Here is a 17256-nt window from a genome sequence, read left to right on the forward strand (position 1 = left end):
TTACTAAACAAGTCACTACCACTTCAATCTGGAAATTAGTTTTAAATTGAAATATTTCCTAGTCCTCATTTTGTACCGAAGACAATACATACATACACATAAGGAGTAATACAGGTTCTAACTAATCACTGCAGTATCTTCTGAGTATTTTTCTATCAGTTTAAAATAGTGACCTCTACACTGAGGTGCTAATATGTATATAAAAGCCTACACAAACAATATTGCACAAAGTAAGATTTATAATAGAGTAACATATTTTAGAGACCCTTATAAAGAGAAGAGTAATAATTGATATTAAAAAGATGCATCCAGAACTAACACAGCATCTTTGCTTTTGTCTAGTCTAACATAGTGTTTCAAATCTTTCCTACCCCAGTGAGGATTAGAACAAATAAAGTTATCTGGAGACAGCTTAAGTTGCACCAAAACCCAGCTTGTACTCTAAATGTGGGGAGGGAGAAGGGAGGGAAGAAAGGGACAGGACTTTTCCTTCTGATGACTGGAAAGGGTGGTAGTAAATGGAGTGAGTGAAAGTCAAGTACAGATTACACGGTAACATCCAGAAATACTGAAAGATCAGTTAAAAACCATTGCTAGCTGACACTCTACACATTTAGCATGTGCCACTGATTTTTCCACAGTACCTGGGCACCCAGAAGCTACTCATGGAAAAAGCAGTTCAATGCCACAAGACTTTTTATTGTGAAAGAGTAATACAGAATTTCCTGGCGTATGGACAGCCGCACTGTGTAAGTCAGTCACCAACTCAACGCTATTAAGTGCATCAGTACAAGGGGAAGTGTGGTTTCATTGGACACATTACGACCTGACCAAAACAAGCTGCCAAGTTGGTTAGTATTTGAAAGCCTTAAAGTGCTCGAAGATAGCAGTTTCCTCCACAAGACTACCAATAAGTTCTTTTAATTTTGACACTAGTATTAATCATGTTCAGGGAAGATGGATTTTGGAAGCGAAACCCTCACACCAAACAACATAAGCAGTGCTATGAGAAGTGTTAGGTCAGTAAGTCATTGCATTTCAACAGGATCAGACACTTGCTTCAGTTAATTTTACTGTAAGAAATAAGAGATCAGTTTCTATAGCTTGTATATATAAACCCAACTCGTATATAAACCAACATGTCAAGAACAGATACCAAAAGTTTCACAAATCATCAAAAGTGCTGTGCTTTTTTTTCCTTTTTCTTTTGTTGTTGGGGTTTTTTTTTAAGCAATTAAAATGAAATGGGAAAGTCATTTTGCAAATCTTCTACAAAAACCTCTCTTTCTGGTGAAGATCAGAGCTAAAGTAAAAGTAGGGAAATCAACCGATTAAACTACATTGGTCAGTGTTATGTTCCTGGAGGAATTTCATTCTGACTTTGAGAAGATATTAAATATCTCTTTACTTAAACAGAAAGAAGTGGTAGACCACTGTTACAGGTTGTACTAAGGGGTTAAAATACAACTTGAATTTTGCATAATCTGTGTAAAAAAGATATGCTTGACATTTTGGAATGTCACCTTTCTTTATAGAATTATAGGCAAGATTTCTCCAATAAAACATAAGCCAGTTATAAAACTATAACTTCACATCAAAATTTTAAAAAGTTGTTAAAAAATGTTTGCTTATATACATATCACACAGCAGAGCCTGCATGATCCTGTGGATTGTGGTGCTGATCAGACTCTATTTTGAAACCTGGAAGGGGCTGGGCCACCTGATCTGGTTGCACAAGTCCTGATATCGAAGAAAGAGAGGAGGAGAGCACCCCTGGTGTAAGCTGCATTTCTATACCTGGTTCTTCAGACTCTGTTTTTACACTCACACATTGGGGTTCACCTTCTGCCTCTGGATTTCCAGGAACACTACTGTTCAAGCTTGAATTGCTTTCTGCGTTTTGAGAAGTCTCCTCCACAGGGTGATACTGTTTAAGTCTTATGTGCCAGGCTAAGCTGCAGACTGCCGACACCGTTTTGAACTGATGAATGACATTTCTAGGGATGAAGTAGATGTCATTGTCACACAACTGAATTCTAGCATAGCGAATGCCTTCCCGTCTCATTTGGTTCAGTTTGGCTTCATCCACCCATTGAACACACTGAGAGAAGGAAAATAGTAAAGTTAGTGGTATACTCTGTTTAAACAACTCAGTATCCACATACTTCCAACACACTTCCTGTCTAAATCAATGTTTAACGGTAAACCTTCAAACCTGAATGAGAATTGAACTTCTAAAACATAATTTGTCTAATGTGTACATCTTAGGAGAGGACAATGATCAGCTAAGAACATTCTACAGTTATAGCTGAAAATACCAGGTTCAACAGGAGGCCTCACTGTTTTGGCTGACAGGACTGAGTTTAGATGCCTTCACATCCTAAACCAACATCAGTGTATTAGAAAAGGCAGAAACATGCATACATGGCTTCTTAATTAACTACTAGTTGTTTCTATAGCAGGTATCAGGACTTACAACTTGGTGAAAAGGAAAAGCAGCTGGACTACATGATAACTGTACATCCCTTCCAACTGAACTGTTCTGTTCTGAAACATGAGAAGGCAAACTGCTCAGGAGAGCTGTGAATTGAGGGCCACCAAGGATACAACAGTCCTGGCTACACTGTGAACCTGAAAATTGTCAGAAGCTACCACCAAAATGCTAAGAATGAGCTGTCATTAGGGAAGATTCCATACCTGTGACACCGGAGGTTCATGCAGGTCCAACTGAAGTCTCTGCACAACATCAGTGAAATCTTCAGCATGAAAACAAACCACATCTTTGGTTATACGAGGCTGGTCACTCCTAAAGAAAGATGAGAAAAACAGGAATTTTTAAACAACTGGACTTAGAGAATGACAACTCTTTCCAGGTGAAAGTCATTGAACCAACGACCTATTACAGTTTTACACTGCACACACAGTATCATCACTTCTCAATACATGTATTACTTTGAAAAAGATGTCATTTTTTTTCCCTTCATTTTACTCCTTTCTTGATGCACACACAACAGAAGTGATGTTTTCATGGACAAATAATACACTAAAACATCTGAGAACCAGGTTGAATCTGCCAGTATCAAAGTTTTGTGGTTCGACTCAATTCTTCCATTAGACAGAATCATTCTGTATTAAAGGAAAACAAAAGGTAACCAAGTAATTCTGATGCCAAAGCAATGAGGAATTGGGTGTTATTCAAGAGCTTTGAATAAGAATATAGGAAGATTGAACACCTTTTATTGGTATCGAAATCTAATGATATTGCTAATGCTGCTATCCAATTTCTACTGGAATTGCTAGGAAAAAAAACATGATGCAGGTCTAGTTTCTGTGCAAGGTGAACAGGAATGTCCTGGGTACATGTAAGACAAATACACTGTAGCTCTGAAATGAGTTACATTGAGGTCTTCTATTGCTATTAGGAAGTTAGCATTAATATACCTACTCAGGAAAAGAACAGTCACAGATGATGGTCCAGAAATGGTGCATTATGGCTTATTTCATATATCACTAAAATTTTCTGCAAACTGCTGCTACAACCTTTCTACTGTCTCAAGAAGAAGGAAAAATAACAGGTAAACTTGTGAGTTTCAAGCTCTACACAGCACATCTCGTTACAAGGTCTAAGCCATTTCATTGATTACACTTGTTTTCCAAGGAATTGTCTTTTTTTGAAGAGACAAAAACACTTTAGAATCACCCCATCCTCTGAGAACAGTTGCATTGCAGTGGCACTCACCATTCCCCAAACTGTACAGCCTTCAGAACACCAACAGCAGCTGTACTCTGCCAGTCAAACCCTTGGCCCACATGATCAGCGTGAGCTCTTGTTCTGTCTTCAAACAGAACCTCCCGGGGCTCACTGGTCCGAGGTAGGTACTGGAGATTCTTTATTTCATTCATTGACCTACAACATGAGAAAAAGACATACTAAAAATGTTTCGGGCTACTCAAAAACAAGTATTTGTATTAAAATAATCTTAAAGGTCTTGTGTGCTGCAGGCTTCAAAATCAAAGATCAAAGCATTTCCCTCCTTCAAGGTGCTCATTCAACAAAAGACTGGAACAAATACAGCAAAGTACAGTTCAGGTTATGAAATCAAACTTCCAATAGATACTGAAGGTTAGTTATTCGGGAGTTATCTCCTAAAATTCTGCTTGAAATTACAATTCAAACACGCTTCCAATTCTTTACCACTTAAAGTTTGTTCTACAGCACACTCTTTGAGGAAGACACCAAGTATATAGGTACCCCACCATATTTTCTGAGAAGGCAGACAGTATTACAAGTGCTTTAACACTAACATTATAATGCAACATTAGCAGTGCAAGGATTTCTGCTCTTTTAGAGCGTTTCATCTCTCCTCACCACTAAAGTTCTTTCCACAGAAGTAAGATGAGTAAAAGCCTCCTGAAGGAAAATTAAAAGGGGTTTCAGTCTTAAGAAAGCACTGATCTAGGATGTAGCGGTGAAATAAAATCAAGCCAGTTTGAAACAGAAATGAAACTCAAACCTGTGAATTAACCTTCTGAAGAACTAGCTACACATAAAGCATTTAGGTTTTATTCTCAAATCTAACACAGACATAACTGCAATGTTTTACCTTTAACATGGAAAGGAAAACAAAACATTACCGGCGCCGTTTGAATGGTGATTTTGGCATATCAGCTGTTGGGATCATCTGCTCCCCTGGTCTCACCCACATTATGGGGCCATCATCACTCTGTGACCTGCACTGAAGTCTGAGACTAGAAAGAGTCCCCCAGGGCAAAGTCATCTAAAAGAAAACAAAAACAAAACAACCCACAAAACACACATAACACAAAACACTGGGTGAGATAGAAAAATTAAATGATGCCTTTGGTAAAACTGGTTCAAATTTGCTGTCAAAAGAATTGCACAGAAACTAAGATATATTCAAGACATAAAATATATTCCAAGCTGACTTTATCAGACTTAGTTTTTAGGGAAGCAGATGATTATGCAGTGCCTCTATATAATAAACTATTTCATTTTTTAATTAGTCACAGAACTGTTGCTACCTAAAGCAGTATCTTTCATATGGACACAGGAAAGAACATACCTTAGTAGCCCAAACAATAAGCACATCACTAGAGAAAATACTTTATGGTTTCTAATTACTTTGAAATAGATAAAACTCAGTCATTGCTTAAGTATCCACAGAGTTCTAAACAAGACACCACAAGCTACTGCTTACTCTGAGAAATGGAGATTCTTCTAACATATCTAGGAATTCTGGGAAGTAGTCTCCAACTTCTTCATCCACAGCTCCAACAAGACTGATCTGCCGCATTGGTCCTGCTCGGTAGGTTCCACAGCAGTATGTTCGATTGACCTGAGTGGCCATAAAGGAAAAGACAGTATCAGCACAGCTTTAGTTCTGTTACAAGAGATTAAAATTGATTAATATAATACAGTAAGCCACAGCTCAGATGAAGCTTGGGCTCATCCACATCTATTTCACTAGAGATGCTTTTGGGAATAGGCACATAGCCCGTTTAGAACAGATGCCCATAGGGTATCCCGAGAGAAAGAACTCCTGTCTAAATTATTGACAGGAAATACTTCTAAAGTTTGAGTAATAGTGTGTTAGCATTTGACTAATTCAGGAACAATTCAGCACTTCCAAGCTGACTTCAGAACACCTCCTACACACTGTTTCATTGTGACTCAGTCTTTCAAGCAAGCTTCAAGTCTCCACTAACTGGTGCAGTTGACTGTTGCTTCTACATTTCAAACTGTGTGCTATTGAAATCTGTGCATTCTTCACTTCAGCCACATCCTAGAGGTCTTTCCCCTGTGACAGCAGTGAAAAATCTGTCCATCAAGCAATGGCTCTGGTGATACTGTGCTAGTGTATACACAAAATTGGTCCAAAAATGGAGGAAATGTGAGGTCTAGATAGAAATCCAGTGGTCACACACAAGTTGACCAGTACCATTTGCAGTATACCCTGCTGTTACTCCTCTGGCCAGAAGCACTGTGATCTCACTCACAGCTTTTCGACATCCTCTGTAGCACAAACTCCCCCTTTCCCAGGTCACCTGGAAACTTTTCTTGCCCATTTCCTGTTCCCAGAAGAGAACCACTGGCACCACTCCAGTGTTCTCTAGTCCCCTCCTGTGGGCTGCAGCTGTAACACACCATACAGCCTGAGCAGGTTGAGTGCAGATGCAGCAGCTATTCAATCCTAAAAGATCAGAAATCCTGCTGTAATTAGTCTGTTTTGTATACTCAGTTGTATTTAAGCTCCAACCTTCCATCACTCTTCAACAGCCTCTCTACATCCATCAAGTGGTTCCAGTGGTGAAAAGCTATGGCACATCTCCATGGCTATAGTGGTGGGGCAGGCACAAAGGACTTCACTGGTAAATTCACAATTTTATAATCATGTTCAGAAGTGTGACACCTTTTATAACCCATGTATAGAGAGATTTATGAAGCAGCTTAGTTTTAAGGTTTTTAGTTTTAAGTTCTGCAATTTAGCTAACCAAATGTAGCTGAACTATTCCACAAAGCTGTTAAAGGTAAATTAGGAGAGACTAATAAGGCAAGAGTTACAGTTACTGCTGTAGTACTTTCCTTTAGCAGCAACCATAGATATTTAGCTACTTAATTACAGGAGTTCAGCTCACTCCTATTTCCAGAGTTCTCCTATCTTTAGCTTTGTATATACAAAGTTGGCAGTTCTGCACTGACTGCACACACGTTTTAATTAAAAGCTAAGAAGGAGCCAAAGATGACTTTACATACAGCTTTATTCCTCAGCTGTAAGCCAACTACTGCATGCACCACCTCTGCTTTCACATGCTGAAGTTTACATCCTAAGTCAGTCTCAGAACGGCATGGGGCAGCTCAAGCCACTCTACAAGTCCATCACAACCAGCAGCAGCAGCTGGATGAGCACATACAGACTCTCTGGGTTTGACCATATAGATTTATGAGCCAAACACTACCTTGAGAGGCTGTTAATTCTTTTTGGCTGTTGCCCTAGCAGAAAGTCTGCAAATCCTATTAGAACATTACTGGTGAAGGGTCATATCTAACATCAGTAAAGTGGAATGATTTTAACCGTGAGTGGTGAGGCACCGGCAAAGGATGACCAAAGTGGTAAATGTTCCATTCCTGGCAGTGTTCAAGGCCAGGCTGGATAAGGCCTTGGGCAACACAGCAGGGAGTTGGAACTGCATTATCTTAAAGTCCTTTCCAACCCAAACTATTCTGTGATTCTACCAGCTAGCCAGAATGCAATCCAGAACACTGGAAAACTGCATTTATTTGGAAGTTAATGGAAAACTACAGCATTAATCTATGCACCCTATGGGAGTGCTAAGGCCTGAAATGCTCTGGTCCTTAAGCCAGTTCAATTTAACTACCTGGCACTATTAAAGTAAGTGGAGATAGACTACTTCCAGATGAGATTTGTTGCACTGAAGCCACCTGTTGAGAGGGGCTAGTATTTCACAAGTGTCTGTCACAAGTTAAATGTATTATAATACCATACACAGGTTTTCCTTGGAATTTTTGCACAGGGAATGAACACTAGAAGCTTTAGCATTATTTTAATGCACTGGAATGCAATATAAAAATAAAATTGAAGAGCTGTAAAAAGAGACACTAGAAGTACTTTAAGGAAACCTCTATTTCAATGTTTTGCTAGTTTCTATTAGAACTTAAACATAGGCACTACACTTGAGAATTAAAACCAGGATATATTTACACTGAAAATACACATCAACTCATGGCAATCCCCAGCAGGCTGCAGTATTCATCTCACACACCTCTATCATGGGAGAAGCAGTCTACTAGATTAGATGCTGTAAAATATTCCTTCTCATGTAGTTTCTATCTCATCCTTGATTCCTCTAGCACAACACAAATACTGATACCATTAGTTAGGTTAGCGGTCTCAGGAATAAGGAGTATGCCAAGACCTTGTGTGTAATAACAAGCATTTCCATGCCAAGAACATGCTCATGGGACACTAAACTACCCAGCCATAGAGGAAGAACAAGGAACCTGCTTGTTGCACCTTCTTACAAGCTACTTTGACATATCATTTGCAAAGTGCTCCAATGGCTATATTCATTTCACAGCCATCTCCATGCACCCCTGCTTTCAGCAAAGACAAATGAGACTATGGAAAACCTGAAGTCATTGTGTTCTATCCACTAGGACCTTTCTCAAAGTTTCTTTTGGCTTTTTTTGCTTTGTTTGTTCGTTTTGGGGGGGTTGGAGCTTTTGAGGGTTTTTTTGTTCAAAGTCCAATTCCTAGGAGCTGGGTCATTCCAGTTCTCATGGCTGTCAGAAGTTGGTAACTTATCCCCACAACACCTTCATTGCTCTCATCTGTTCACTATGCTTCTTAAAACACATCAGTGGATCATACCAGTACTAACTGCCACTATCTACAGATCAGATGACAGAGGTGTTCCCTGTTGTAAAAGGACCAGCAGGCTGGCGAGACCACTCAGGTGTCCTGTGCCCTTTCAAAATGCCAGACAGCTATCACTACCCTGTGTGCCTCCTACTCCATACAGGACCACACTAAATGTTACAGGCATATTTGAAATTAGTTCTTCAGTGTTCATGGAGACATTTTATAGCAGATGAATGACCTACATATCAGTGTTTCCACACATAAGAGTGAGCAGAAGTAGACAGCATCAGTGACTCCCATAGAAGTTACAGAGCTGGTATATTTGCACATTACTGAGATAGTTCAGACCCTGCCTCATGAAGGGGCAAGCAAGCATTATCCTTGTACTGGATTACTTTCCCTACCTCTGTAGGGAAAGAAGACACACAGAAAAGGCATAAGCTTGAGACAAATGAGGTTAAGTTTCAGAAGCTGCTCTCTAGTTTCAAGGAAAGCATGAATCAGTTGACAGTGACAATATTTTAGTGTGTCAAGTTAGTTACAAAACCAACTGTGCAAACACTTTGCTGAAAGGAAGAAAGCCAGAACACAAGGCAGCTTACCATTTACAACAGAAGGGAAAGAGGACAGTGTGACATGCCATTACAGCAAAGGTTATGTTTGACTGAAACATGTCAAGTATTTCATTGGGCAGTATTATGTGGCATAACTGTAAACTAAGAGAAGTTTACAGTGCAGAGGTACAATTTCTCCATTTCATACTTTGATAGCTTCTGCTAAAGAAACCCTCCTTCCAGAATAAGGGATCTTCTTCCAGGCATAAGAAAAGTTAAGATGGGGCACAAAACCAAACTGTGGCATTGTTCATTAACCAAAGCTGCATGGAATATTGTAAACTCTTCCAACTGTACGATACAGGAGTAGAAAAGCTTACCCTATTATCACCTGTTACCTCCTTCCCAGAAGGAACAACAGCTTACATAAAAACCTACTTCCCCCCAACTCTTTCCTGGCCTCTTCCCAGAACCCCCCTCCCTTTTGTGCCAGTTTAACTGCTCTTTGGACCATACAGAGAACTGATCAAGTCCTTTTTGGGGTGGGGGGAATAAAAGGGAAAAGCAGAAGTGGTTTTTCAAGTCTAACTATATTCCAGTTCACTGAGTAGACCTAAAAGCAGTTGTTCTTAAAGAGCTGATGAGGAAATATTCATTCTAGTTGCACTGCTAAGAACTTTCAAACTGTAGTTTGCTCTTAAGTGAAGAAAGCTTACAAACTGCTGTTCAGTGATTTGAGTCTTGAAGGATCCTAGTGCAACTGAATAGCTTTAAACTAAAGCTCAGCTTTAGCACTGAAGCATTAGAATAAATGCAAAAAAGAAAACCCAGAAAGCACTGAAGCTCAGTTATTTTAATATACAGAAACCATAGTTATCCTACAAACATTAGAGTGCTTTTTAATAAACATTCAGTTTATATTGTCCTCACTGTCCTTAGAACAAATGAATTAACTCTTGCAAGCTGAATTATCACTTGATTTTTATTCAGTCTTCCAGATTAAAGTCCTTGTTTTGAACTGAAGTCACATCCTACTCAAAGTCAGTTTGTCTGAAAAGCTGTACAAACAGCTAAAAGTTGTACAAGTCAAAGGCCACGTTAACTTTTAGTTCATTTGCAGTTTCCAGATTCAATGTTAATTTCTTGATACCAAGTCTCCAGGACTAAAGACTACCCAATGCCCAGAATCCCCCTGCTACAGTATGGTTCAGTATAGCAAACAAGTCCATGTATACAGAAGGCTCAACCTAGAATGGAGGTGACTTAAAAAAAAAACAAGTATCTTCAACTAAAACCAGCATCATAACTAAAGTGTATAATACTGTAACATGCTTAATCTTCAGAAAAATAACCATACAGTGCTTCTGTATTGTACAATTCTCATACAGAAAGATCCAAAAGTAAAGCTTAGCCAATCTGCTGATTCCTCAACAGCACTGCCAAGGAACAGCAATGAACCAGCCAGACTCAAGCAAGGTATTTTAGCCTTCCCTATTAAGCTAGCTTCCAAAACTTGAGTCTTGGCAGTGTGCAGACACATGATTGACTCCACTTGCAATTTAAATGCATCTTTAAACTAGATACTTTACTATCATCTACATTGCCTGAAGAGTCCCACTTCAGCTGTCTTAAGAGTCATAATTCTACTTCTGTTTGCTCAGTGTGTGAACTTCACTAACGTAGAGAGGATTAACCAGGTCATGCTGAAGCTGTCTTCAGAGAGGCGTTTTAGACCAAGCAAACCTCATGTCATGACTAATCTTAATCAAGTTTAGACAGTACTTAAAATAGAATTAGCTGAAATACCAACACAGACTATAACCCAGTGAAGCCATACACTCCTCACATGTATTTATAGTATGAGCTATTCATGTTCACAAGACATTCACCAAGAAAAAGTATAATTGTTAAATATCCAGTTGGCACCATTTAACCATTTTAGGGGATCATCACATGTACTCAAATTAGAATGTAATCATGATTCCAAAAACCAGAGATAAATCTCTTAATATAGAGGACTTTAAAACGTAACCTGTGGGCAACTTTCACATCTGCAGAGCACAGGTGGGTACTGTGCAGAAGTGCAGCAGTCTGTATGCTCAGACTGGTTTTGGAGTACTAAGCACTGTGATGCAGCTCGGTCAATGCAAAGAATTACTTACCAAGAAACAGAAGCTGGTTTAAAAAACAGTGCTGCAGCAGCTATTCACTGTCAAATTCATGAGTGTCAGAACTACAGATTCAATAGTATCTATGATTCAAAGACTCCCTAAGTGACCATGCAGGAACCTTCTGTAAAGCAGTATTTTTCCAGTGCAAACCTTCCTGATAAGCGTTTGATAAACTCTGGAAAGATCTACCCATAAACATTAGGATTTCAAAGTCTGTTACTAAGAAGATCTGTTCCAATAGCACTGAAGTACACTCTGCAACAGTTTCAGGTTTATGCTTCCAACAGGTGAACCAGTAAAGGTAATTAAGGTCTTAATCAAGACTTTAATCAGTAGTTTGAATCTGTTCTCAGACTACACTAAGCAGGGAAAAGTTTTACTAGACCTGAAAGTCATTTATCTCATCTGTAACACTGCTGTATGTCCATACATACTTTAAAGCTTGATCACAACAGTCAAATGCAACAGATTTTCATACGGGAATCTTGAAATTAACACAGTTATTACTGTTATATCCATTTAAGCTACATGGAACTACAGTTTGAGAATTTAAGATACCTGAAGTGCAAATCAAGGTAGTATATAAAATTAAAGCCTTTTTAAAAGGCAATTAAAAAGACAGTCTAACCAACACTCTGAAGCTGGAAAGGCTAAGCATCCAGCAACAGCTACTGATAGAATTAAGATATTTAAACACCCTTATTTGTTGTGAATGATACACTAAAAGCTGAAAAGTAACATCATTGCAAAAAACCACCCAGTTTACTGAAGAGAAAAAGTAATGTTAGTATTTGCAATCTATACAACTCTTAATACAGACTTAGCTATTGTTTCGAACCATGTCAGCATTCTCCCAACTACAGAAATCAGCTGAAAGCCTGCAAGAAGATCAGTGCAGATTTTTCACATTTAGCAGTGTCTGAAGTGTGATCTGTAGTCCCAACATCATCTTTTTCCATCTGCTTGGAAGAAATATTTTGCCTCACCTATTTTAGGCCACCCCTGCTCTGGATTACAGAATAATCAGATCTAGGTATCCTGCAACTTTCATGCCTTTAAACAGTTCTTACCTGAGAGTGAAAATTTGAAATTGTTGTTGTTTCAATGTCCTTCTTGCCCAGAATTTCCATTTTCACTGGAGTGTTAGGAAAGTTAAAAGCAAAGTAATCCAGGAAGTCTGGTAAATAAGCAGCTGCTCCATGTACTATGGCTAAAGCATAGTAAGCTGCATTTTTATCGTTTTCACTGAATGACAATGCAAGAAACTCTTCGGCAAATCTCTCCATCTCCACTGGAGACAAAAATGAGAGTTCATCCATGTAAGCATGAAGGACCAGAGCACCACCATTGGACTGATGCTCTTCATGAATGAAGTTACTAAATTTAGTGCCAGTTTTCAAGAAGCTGCTGCGAACAGAATGCTCCTGGTGTGTCACAAATGGTGTTTGTACTCCCTGGGGTATTCGATATTCCTGCATACCCAAATTCAGTCTGCAGAGCTGCTCATCCTTCAGGTACCTGAAGGATTCCTTGCTCATTTCCAAGTTGTCACACTGTCCTTGAGAAAGAGTCTCCTTGTCAATGCGAGTGAGTCCAGCACACACTGTCTGCACTTCTTTGTTGTACATCTTCAGGCGTTTCCCCCTCATATCTTCCCGATGTTTCTTTTTCTTTTTTTTCTTTATCTTCTTCATAATAAGACTGTCAGCTCGCTGGGTTTTGCCATTTTCATCTGGAGTTTCTGGCAGTGACAATAAGGAGAAGATTAGAGTTCTGTAGCTGCAGCATGTTCACCCCTAAAGAATTAAAGCCCCCCATTTGCTAAAGCTCTCTATTCCCAGGAAGTAATACCTTAACTTACAAGACTTTAATTATACAACAAAAACTGCTATACCTCTGGTTATTATGCAAAGGAAGACTTTGAATTATGGAAATCTTCCAGAACTCAAGCTTAATACTTTAGAGATAGTTCATATTTTAATATAAGTATTAGAATACCTTTAAAGGGATTCCATATTCCCAAACATCACTAAGTACATTAATAACTCCTGACATTGAAGGCAGTGCCATGCAGGGGAAGAGGATAAACAAGTTAGCAAGTAACATTTAAACATTAATACTTTCATTACAGAACACTTGCTTGATTTTTGGATACACACCATAGAAGCAAAACTGAGTGCAAAGGAAGAGGCACGAATATTTAAAGCAGTCAGCTTTCTGGACAAGAAAAAATCCCAACAATTAAAATAGTCCTAGACCGCTGATCTTTTTTTATTAAAGGATCTGAATCATCACATCCACATCTTCAGCTAGCTTTCACTAGTCTTAACTACTGAGCTAAATCAGATCTAGAAATTAAGAGGAGGTTGTTTGGTTTAGGTGTCTGGTTGGTTGGTTTGGTTTTTTAAGGTTAATCATCCCCTAAAAGGCTAAAGGCTGAGAGATAAAAAGTAAAGAAGTAGTTCTGTTTGGCAAAATGTAATAGTCTAACTGCTGATCTTCTAGGAATAAAAACTAATTCAAATAGTATTTAGCAAACGACAATAGTAGATCGAAATCTTGATGGTCCAGCTGTTAAGAAACTCAATTGCCAAGACAAGTCTCTAATCTGCCTGAACCAAAGAACTATTTCATGCCACAATTCACACAAACCTCCAAGAGCCACCTTACCAGGAGAGCTGCAGGGATCTAAACAAGTGCTGAAGGCAACATCAGACTGGAAGATGCAATGGCTAAAGTTTCAGTTTCCTGCAGCACAGGGCTCTGTGCTAACGAAATTTCCTTTCTCTCTCTGCAAAGCTATCGAATTTGTATTTCCTCTTTACTCTCTTGCAGTTCTTCAAGAAAAAAAAACACCTTACACCTGTCTATGAGAAAGGGTGTAAGGATATGCACATGCAGCTTCAAGTTATTTAGTCTAACCAGTGTTTAACAATATCATTACAGGGCTGGTGTCAAGAGCTCTTTACTACAGACAGCTGACCTTCAAAACAGTCTGATGTAGTGAACAGAATTACTCATGAAGCAAAGAAAGAGTCGATTGCTTAATACTAACTTAATACGATTGTCTTAGGACCTGAAATACAAGTTCACACACTACTGCTGTTAGCCTTTACAAACAGCAAATGCCCTTATTTTTATATTACAGCTAGGGAAGCCAGGAAGAGAAAGGTGGTAGCACTTGTTTCGGTAGATCAACTGAAACAGTTCTTTGAATAAGCTTTTCTGCAAGTCTCAGAAGTTGAGGCTGCATAAGCTTACTCAGTCACTAAGCTCTCGAGTATAGATACTGCTTTACTAACTGTAACAAACATACTAATTATACAGAAGATCTTTGCTCTGTTGGAGCCAGAGATTCCGAGCTGAAACTAAACAAGAATTTCATGGCATCACCAAGCTGTTGGAAATACTTCCCTGTGGGTATTCCTAAATTAATTTTTGGCTGTTAAAAGTGTCTTGAGTATTTCTAATTCTAGACATAGTTTAGAAAACCTCAGACATGCACTAGTTTTAGTTCAGAGCACCTGCCTGTTTGAAGATATCCCCTAGTAGCAGGCACACAACTAGCACTCTGCAGTTTGGAACATCCAGGGAAGACTCTTTCCAGGATAAAAGATACCCCAACTATGTGGTATCCACCGAACACAGCAGAGACCCACTATTGCAGTGAGACCAACCTCTGTATTAAGTGAAGCTAGACAGTGACATTATGGTAATACCCAACAGTCTTGAAGCAAAGAGTTTTAATTATTCCTTTAAATAAATGGAATGCCTCCAGTACCTCAAACACAAGGAAAGCTATAGAAAGGTCACCAAACTATGGGCATAGCAGCAGTGCTAATAACTCCACTAGTCTAAAACATCACATAATCGAGCACACCAGTATCGCTATTAACCAGCAAAACCACTGGAGATGATTGTTGTCGCTCATAGCCCAAGGCAAGTGTAGTATAGTCAAAGAAATAGACAATTAATTGGATTATGCTTAGAAATAAAAGCTGATAGCTGGGAAAACAAACCTAGCCTCATCCCAAAACCCCACGGCACACCTGCAGTGAAGACCAAATAGGGCCCAGTGTCATGACTTCCAGTGCACAGATACCTTTCCTTTGCTAACCTAGAATTCAGACAGCAGTTTTAACATTGTTTAAGCCTTTATTAAAAGGAGGCCTCATTTGACTACTTGTTTAGAACTGACATACAGCAACACTCCCAATCTACAGGGATATAGTGCTTCTCTGTCATCAAGGTAAAGTTTGGAGCTACAGTCCAGTAGCTTTTATAGTCACCATTCAAACACAGTTGTGAAGAAGCATTAAACCAAGTGAAAAGTCTCTCCCCAAAACAGCTTTGCCCTTTCTTATGACAGCACTATCGAGAGTTCATACTACAAACCTAACTTTGTAAGCAGTGCATCTTCAGCCCAATACCTTCACACATACTCTTGAAGCATGATTCACATTAATACCTATTACAGCAACTTTTGCAATGGCTTTTTATTTATGTTCCTCTCACCAAGAGGCTTTTTGCTATCATAAATAAGCGAGCAGAACAAAAATAATCATTCTGCACCGTGAAAAAAGGGGGGGGGGGGGAAATCCAGACAAAACTTGGCCTTCATTAAGGCAATCTCAGGGTATTTAACTCAAGAAAACCACCACACAAACCACAGCACCTTCTCAGTCTTGGTGTAAGTTAACGCAGGCACCGCAGGAAGAAAGCTCTACAGTGGAAGTGCTCGCACCGTGAGCCGCGCAGAGGCCAGCCCGGCCCGGCCGGAGCCCTGCTCGCCTCAGCCCCTGCCACACGCTCCGGCTCCCAGCGGGACACACCGACGGGCCCCGCTGCCACCAGAGCCAGCGGCGGGGGCCAAAGCCACGGTGCGTCCCCCGCCTCTGCCCACGGCCACCGGGACGGGCACAGGGCACCGAGAGCTGCTCGCTCTGCGGCTCCCAGCGGGGCGGGTGAGGCCGAGCCGGAGCCGGCCCCACCGAGCCCGGCCGGCGGAGTGCGAGGCCGCCGCTGAGGGCTGCGGCAGGGTACGATCCGAACGAGCGCTACCGGTCAGCCTGGAGCCCTCACCCCCGTTCCGCCCGCTCACCTCGCTTGCTGGGCCGCCCTGCTGCCCCGTCCGCGGGGCTGCCCCGCCTCGCCTTTTGCGGCTGCCCAGCGGCCAAGCGGCCGGGCTCGGGGCCGGCGGCAGGGCGATGCCGGTGGTGGTGGTGGTGCCGGCGCTCCTCCATGGCTGCGGCCGGCGGCAGGCTGAGCGGGGAGAAGGTGAAGAGGCCGGCGGCGGGCAGGCCGGGCAGGGCGGCCGGGGGCAGCGGCTCCGCCGAGCCGGGCCCCGCCAGCAGCGGTTGGTTCAGCCGGGCCCGTTTAACGGCCGCCGCTTCACCGGACGGACCCCGCCTCCGGCGCCCGCCGCCGCGGGGCCGGCCGGGCCGGTCCCCTGACGGGAGCGGGGGCGGCTCCTCCGCGGCCCGGGACACGGCTCGCACCGCAGCGACCTGCGCGGCCATTTCGCAGCCTCCCTCACATACATTTAAATGGGCCCGAGCCACAGGAGGCGCCTGCGCGCATGCGCGGCCGCCCGCTCGCCTCCTGCCCCCCCCTCCCCTCACGGGAGCTGCCGTTGGCGCAGGAGCCACGGGAAGTGTAGTGCGCGCCGGGAGGGCCGCGCATGCGCGCTCTGGTGTCATGGCGGCGGCGGTGGAGGAGGAGGAGGAGGGTTCCGGTTGTCTCGGGATGGACCCGTCAGTAGCAACAAATAAACGTGATTTTTACGGCAGTGCTCGTGTGTTAGCATCGAATCCCCTGCGCTGGAAAAGTCCTTCCAGCTCATCCGGACCAACCCTTCCAGGCACTGCCAAGGCCACCCCTAACCCATGGCACTGAGGCCTCGTCTCCACACTGTGAACACTTGCAGGGACGGTGACTCCTGTTCCAATGCCTGAGCACCTGTGGGGCAGGAATTGTTCCTCAGCTCCATCTAAACCTGCCCTGCTGCAGCTTGAGGCCGGTTCCTCCTGTCCCATCCCTTGTTCCTTGGGAGCAGAGACAGACCCCAGCTCACCACAACCTCCTGCCAGGTACTCACAGAGAGCAATAAGGTCCCACTGAGCCTTCTCC

The 17256-nt window shown here is 41.7% G+C and overlaps 1 protein-coding gene across 1 annotated transcript; it reads right to left on the bottom strand.

Moving 5' to 3' along the window:
* Positions 1–590: 590 nt before the first annotated feature.
* RSBN1 (round spermatid basic protein 1) lies at positions 591–16646 on the bottom strand. Its single transcript, XM_034069783.1, has 7 exons — positions 16229–16646; positions 12198–12868; positions 5220–5357; positions 4636–4778; positions 3740–3907; positions 2698–2806; positions 591–2101 (listed from the first exon to the last, which is right to left on the bottom strand). Exons 1-7 carry the CDS (start codon positions 16644–16646, stop codon positions 1640–1642), a joined length of 2109 nt encoding a protein of 702 aa, XP_033925674.1. The 3' UTR covers positions 591–1639.
* Between the last annotated feature and the right edge of the window lie 610 nt (positions 16647–17256).

Source organism: Melopsittacus undulatus, chromosome 16, assembly GCF_012275295.1.
Source record: "Melopsittacus undulatus isolate bMelUnd1 chromosome 16, bMelUnd1.mat.Z, whole genome shotgun sequence".
Taxonomy (NCBI): domain Eukaryota; kingdom Metazoa; phylum Chordata; class Aves; order Psittaciformes; family Psittaculidae; genus Melopsittacus; species Melopsittacus undulatus.